General features: G+C 48.0%; 1 protein-coding gene across 4 annotated transcripts in view; it reads left to right on the top strand.

Annotated features, from left to right (window-relative positions):
• Positions 1-5,252, top strand: part of FGFR1 (fibroblast growth factor receptor 1) — a 76,577-nt gene extending 71,325 nt beyond the window's left edge. For all 4 annotated transcript variants that reach the window (XM_054017382.1, XM_054017383.1, XM_054017384.1 and 1 more), the window contains 2 exons: positions 934-1,039; positions 2,665-5,252. In XM_054017382.1, coding sequence (XP_053873357.1) covers positions 934-1,039; positions 2,665-2,841 — 283 coding nt within the window. In that variant the 3' untranslated portion in view covers positions 2,842-5,252. The remainder of the gene's footprint in view (positions 1-933; positions 1,040-2,664) is intronic.
• Positions 5,253-6,846: the final 1,594 nt, after the last annotated feature.

Genomic DNA, 6,846 nt, shown 5'->3' on the forward strand with positions numbered 1-6,846 from the left:
ACTTCCTCCTATAAAACCTACATTTCTCCTGCTGCCACTTCGGCTCTTTCCATCCTCTGTTCAATGTTTGTTGATGGATCTGGGGACGGAGCTCTCTCCTCGGCCCTGCCCCTGCCCGGCTTGTTTCAGCTCCTCTTCCTAATCTGTGTCCTTTCTATACTGCTCCTTGCTGGACTTTCACCCATTTGTTTTATGTCCCTTCCTCCAGCCCAGGATCCTGGGGCTGCAGCAAAGCCAGAGCTCAGCAAAACAGCTAAGGGTTTTATTGCGGAGATCGGCAGAGACCATATTAAAAGTCAGCCTCCTCAGCAGTGCAAGCAGCACTGCCGAGAGCTGAGTGGCAGGGGCACGTTGTGGGCAATGGCAGATGTTCCGAGTTATTTTCCCAGCAGTTCCCAGCCCTGCAGAAATCTCAGCTAAATCTGTTTGCAATAATCAACATCTTCCAAGAGAGAATCCCAGCTTGACCCCAAAGCAGGGACTAACTTAGCCTTTAGTTATATCCTGCTCTTAGAACAAGCCACAGTGTCCTTCCCAGGGTACCCAGCCTGGGGTGGGGGGTTCGTCTTCTTTTAATGAAAAGGATTAACGCTAATCCTGAAAAATAACATCATCTCTGATTCTGTCCTGGCCCAAGGTGCGGCCCGCTGGCTCACTGCAGCCTGGGTGGCCCACAGAGTCACTCCCACCAATGCACAGCCCCAAGGAGACAGTAGCTCCCCATGTGCTGCCCTCCATTTTGATCTGTGTGAGGAGCCAGAAGCCCCGAGGGCTGCAGCTTTGTGGTGGGCTGCTTGCACCCTGCTCCGTTTCACTCAGGTTTGGAGCTGCTGCTGGCCAGGTCCTGTGTCCTGGGCTCTAGCAGATAGACTAGCCAGCTAGGAATTGTCCCCAGGACGCTTGTTCAGTCTCCTCATACTCCTCTGTTTCCAGATACATGATGATGCGAGATTGCTGGCACGCAGTCCCATCCCAGAGACCCACCTTTAAGCAGCTGGTAGAAGACTTGGATAGGATCGTGGCCATGACCTCCAACCAGGTAAGACATGGAGCAAAAAATTAAGCAATCAATTTGCAAATGCCTAGAAGATAATAAGGTGATAAGTAACAGTCAGCATGGCTTTGTCAAGAACAAATTGTGTCAAACCAACCTGATAGATTTCTTTGACAGGGTAACAAGACTTGTGGATAGGGGGGAAGCAGTAGATATGGTATATCTTGACTTTAGTAAAGCTTTTGATACTGTCTCACATTACCTTCTCATAAACAAACTAGGGAAATGCATCCCAGATGGAGCTACTATACAGTGGGTGCAAAACTGGTTGGAAAACCATTCCCAGAGAGTAGTTGTCGGTGGTTCACAGTCATGCTAGAATAGCATATCAAGTGGGGTCCTGCACGGAACAGGTCTGGGTCCGGTTCTGTTCAATATTTTCATCAATGATTTAGATAATGGCATAGAGAGTACACTTCTAAAGTTTGTGGATGACACCAAACTGGAAGGCGTTGCAAATTCTTTGGAGGATAGGATTATAATTCAAAATGATCTGGACAAACTGGAGAAATGGTCTGAAGTAAATAGGATAAAATTCAATCAGGACAAATGCAAAGTACTCCATTTAGGAAGGAACAATCAATTGCACACATACAAAATGGGAAATGACTGCCTAGGAAGGAGTACTGCAGAAAGGGATCTGGGGGTCATAGTGGACCACAAGCTAAATATGAGTCAACAGTGTAACACTGTTGCAAAAAAACCAAACATCATTCTGGGATGTATTAGCAGGAATGTTGAAAGCAAGACACAAGAAGTAATTATTCCCCTCTACTCCGTGCTGATTAGGCCTCAGCTGGAGTATTGTGTCCAGTTCTGGGCACCACATTTCAGGAAAGATGTAGACAAACCGGAGAAAGTCCAGAGAAGAGCAACAAAAATTATTAAAGGTCTAGAAAACATGACCTATGAGGGAAGATTGAAAAAATGGTGTTTGTTTAGTCTGTAGAAGAGAAGACTGAGAGGGGACATGATAACAGTTTTCAAGTACATAAAAGGTTGTTACAAGGAGGAGGGAGAAAAATTGTTCTTCTTAACCCCTGAGGATAAGACAAGAAGCAATGTGCTTAAATTGCAGCAAGGGAGGTTTAGTTTGGACATTAGGAAAAACTTCCTAACTGTCAGGGTGGTTAAGCACTGGAATAAAGAGCAAGTTAGACAAAAACCTGTCAGGGATGGTCTAGATAATCCTTAGTCCCGCCATGAGTGCAGGGGACTGGACTAAATGACCTCACGAAGTCCCTTCCAGTGCTATGATTCTATGCCTGTTCCAGAATAAAACTCTCCCATAGCCATCTTTATGAAGAGACTTTCAAATTCGGTCTCTGCATCATTTGCCCCCACTTGGCACCCTCAGTCCAGAAGTGAGCGAGCTGGAGTTGTTGGCTCCATGCAGCGTGGTTGCTGGTGCCTGTGGGTATCGTTGGGAGTTCCATGCCCATGCCTCCCCTGCCCAGTAGGGCAAAGGTTCCCTCGCGTGTGGGAGAACTGAGGTTCCTGGTGCAGCTCTGCTTGTTTCTTTAGTGTAGTGTGCTCACTGCATGGCCTCTTCTAACCTGGGTTCCGGTTTCTTGGTCTGAGCTGTGTCCCTGGGATTTTGTCCCCTCCAGGAATACCTGGATCTTTCCATGCCGCTGGACCAGTATTCTCCCAGTTTCCCAGACACCCGCAGCTCCACCTGTTCCTCAGGGGAGGACTCAGTTTTTTCCCATGATCCCCTTCCAGACGAACCTTGTCTTCCCAAGTACCCACATCAGCACGCCAACAGTGGACTTAAACGACGCTGAGGCTGGGACTTCCATGCAACAGACTGACAACTCTGTGTGTGTGCGTGTGTGTTTGCATGCGTCTCTGCTATCCAGGCTGCTGCCAGGAAGCTGTCTGTGCAGCCATCCATCACTTTTAGCTATTGCGTAAAGGATTTCTAAGACACCTCTCCCATCACCAAATCCACCGATGTCTCATGCCAGCTTCACCAGCCACCTTAGCTGTGAACTGTCTGCACCTCAAAGGTTTGTTTTTTATTTCCCTTCTATGAAATCTGTGCTTGAATAGTTCCAGTGGACTAAAACTGAACCCCACTCTTTGGCCAGTGGCCAGACAGAGAACCAGCTGCGGGCTCCTTCTCCTGGAACCAGTCAATAATGTGCATTCCCTTCTTTGCAAGGGATTGACAGACTGACATTCCCAAGGAGGAGGACATGGAAACCTGGGCTGTCCTTGTGTTCTTTTATACTTGCAAACCCACGCGATCCAAACTTCGACAGCTCCATAAGCTAATGCCAGTACTGAGTCCAGCTCCACCAGCAGTGAAGAAGTGCAGACTGGGAAATCGTAATGTGTTAGAAGCATCTCTGTCTTGGATGCTGCGGGAACCCTAGCTGGGTGGTTATTGCTATGTGAGATGGTTTGAAGACTGGCCAATGGCTTATTAATTCCAATACTAATTTGCTTTGCTGACCAAACACATGGTACGTTGGAACTGGCCAGACGCAGCATATACCCCGGCTCAGTACTGATAGTGGAGGAAGCAGCCAAATATACCAGTGCTAAAAACAAACAAACAAAAAGAAATCTTGTGTACATAGCTACAAATATGTATAAATATGAATATATATTTACATGTCTTTTTAAAAGGGTTGTTACCAGAGATATACCAGTTTGGTAGTAAGTTACTAGTGGCTGGTAGAGATCAGTTGCTATAAAAAAAAAAGTTCATATATTTTACTACTTTTGCTGTTTTTATTTTTTTAAATTATGTTCTAAACCTATTTCAGTTTAGGTCCCTCAATAAAAATTGCTGCTGCTTCAGTTTTATATGGGGTTGTATTAAACAGTAATAATAATACTAATGACAATGTTTGCTGCCTTTTGGGAATATGTTGTCATTGTATAAATGGCCTTTTCTGCCTTCTCACTCCTCAACCCCCATGTAAATCCCTCTGTTGGCATCTGGTGCTGGGTTCTGGATCTGAGGGGCCCTTCTGGACTTGGGCACAGCTTGTGAAGCACTCGGATCACCATATTGGTGCGTGAGTGTGTCATAGCGACGTGCTGGAGAGCCACTGTGATCTGTATTTTAAACAGAGGGCTTAGGACACTGGCAGTGTCCGAGCTGGGACTCTGCCCATGTGGGGAGGGGCAAAGCGCCTTTCCCAGCAATCTTGTCGGAAGCGTGAATAACCCACACCCCATCCCTAGGTCAGGGAGGCCTTTGTCATAGCTGAGTTGGTTCCCTGCTGTGTGCCTTGCGTGGAGAGAGCAGGGAATACTGAGCCAGCTCCAATCCTGCTTTGCCATATACATTCCAGCCGTGCTCCAAGCCTGCTTCAATCTTTTCCCATCCCTGTCTCTGAATCCGCTCCTCGTTGCTCCTGCCATGCACTCTGATTGCAGCCCTTGATCTAGAGCACGGAGTGCAGGGGCTGGTGAGCCCCTGTCTCTCCTCCACCCTGGTGAGGTGCTCTGCTTCCTCGAATGAACTCCTTGAGTGCCTTAAATGCACCTGGTACATCCACACGGTGTGGCTGAGGAGATCTGCAGGGAGGAGCTCTGTAGATTCTTTCTGTCCAGTGGAAGGCCAAAGGAAGCTCCCTTCCAAAGCAGAATAAGAGGTGTCCTTGTCCTTGTTCCGGGGGAGGTTCCTTGCAGAGGCTCAGCAAGGACAGTTCGGCCAGTGGTTTTGTGTGTCTTTGAACATACTTTTTCCAGTGACACTTTCAGTTCTTAGAAACCCCAGCCCTGCCTTGTATTGGAAACCCCAGCTGTGGTTAGCATGGAGATAAACCTGGGCCGCTTAGCTTGGGCTGCGGAAGGGAATAGTGCATTTTTGTTGTTGTTGTTTTTTTACACGAAGCCACATCGTTAATTGGCTTCTCCTTGTGCCAGACCTTGCACTTCATTGAATTCCCATTACCCGCAAATTCACCCTCTTAGCTGCGGGCACTGAAGGCCGAGTCCAGATTTCCCACCCTCTCGCCGCCTGGAGCAGTTCCTCCGGGGGAAAGGTGCCTTCGTGCTGTGGCAGACACCCAGGAGCAGGAGCCCTTCCCTCCCACTCACAGGCATTTCAAATTCCAGAGCCAGGATGCTATTACTTGAAAAGTTTATTTTGCCTTTGTACGGAGAAATATTATTGTTCTAAGCTCTTCTGTAATGAATCTGGAATTCTTGTAATTATTAAAGACTTTAACCAAGAGATTTTGATACAGCCTTGCAGTTTATACCACCTCCGGTGGGAGGCGTCTCTCTGGGCGGCTTGTGTGCTCTCTAATTCCTTGTGAGCAGGGAGGTGGGGCAGGAGGGAAGGGGATGGGTACAGACACAGCTACTATTGGCATTGCACAAGTTGCGACCTGGTGAAAAGGCTGCTCCTTGGATTTCAAGTACTCTTGAGTATATATGGCCACCTCCTTTACCTGGCTTTGGGAGAAATTAAATTGGGAGGGGGGGAGAATCTGTATGGCTGCTCTGAGCACTTCAGCCTGATATGGGGCCTTCCCAGCATTCCCTGGTTCTCAGACAGCCAGGAGAGCATGGAGCAAAGACTTCAGCGCTCCAGAAGCTCCTAATGGAGGATGCTGCATCAGGTCCTCTGGGGGAAGGCTTTGTGGCTAGGCCACAGGACACCGGGGTTCTGCTGCTGGCCTGCTGGGTGACATAATCGCTCAGCCAAGGACTCGGTAGCTGCCGCCTCCTGCTTTGGTGTTGGCTGGGGTCAGCAGAGAGGCAGCTCTGACCTGAGCCAACAGAAAACAGCAGTCAGTCTTAAAGGAAAACTTGTGGTAAGCGGGTTAAAATTAGTATTTTGGGGCAAGGAATGTATCCTCGTGTGTCTGTACAGCACCCAGCCAAGCCATAAGCCTGATTGGGCCCGTGGGCACTACGGGAGCATAACTAACGGATTTCTACGGCACTTCTGTTCGGCTTTGGGCTCCGCTTGGTCTAGCAGCGGCCGGCCTGGGAGTGGCCCCTTGCTCTGCCATTGGAATGCAGCTCGACGAGGGTTTGGTGGCTGCTGGAGAACTATCAACATCTGCCTGGTGACTCTGAGTACTGCACATAAAACCTTTGTCAGGAGATGGCTGGGTTACTCCTAGTCAGCAGGAGACACGGGGCGAACTGCTACAAGGTAAGCCACAAAGATACTCAAGCCCAGCCTGGGGCAGAGTTCACATTAGGACCTCGTGCCAAAAGCCCGTTGCCCAGTTTTGGTGTGTTCGTTGACTATCTGCACAAACAAGTATCTTCTTGCTAACTCTTCCCCTTGCTGGGTCATTGTGAATCCTCTAGCTTTGCTCTTTGTAGTGTGTTTTGAGTTTCAGCATGGTTTCTTTTCTGTCTCCCTGACTGGCTGAGCCAACTCTGCAGAAGGCAATTTTCCCTTGGGGCGGGGGCGAAAAGTTAACCTAACTTTGGACCAACTGAAGAAATCCAGGGCGGAGACAGATGACCCTCATTCTCCCAGCCTGTGTGCGGGTGACTGGTAGGCATTGGCTTAGGATGCTTTCACCCTTGATTGTTCCCCAGGTCATTGGGAACAGTCCGTGATTTTATACTTTGGCTTACATGTTGTGTGCCAGTTTTAGGAGGAAAAATTCTAGCTAGGGTCACAAATTACTAGTTGTTTTTTTGTGGGGAAACTTTTTGTTAAAAAATTGGTTTTTCAAAATTTCCCCAGAATTTTTTTTCACTGCTTCATTCATTGGAAAACCATAACAAGGTAGCCATTGTTCATCTTGGTCAGAAAAACACATTTAATCCAAAAAATATTTTGATGGAAAACATTGCCT

Source organism: Malaclemys terrapin, chromosome 2 (assembly GCF_027887155.1).
Source record: "Malaclemys terrapin pileata isolate rMalTer1 chromosome 2, rMalTer1.hap1, whole genome shotgun sequence".
Classification (NCBI taxonomy): Eukaryota; Metazoa; Chordata; order Testudines; family Emydidae; genus Malaclemys; species Malaclemys terrapin.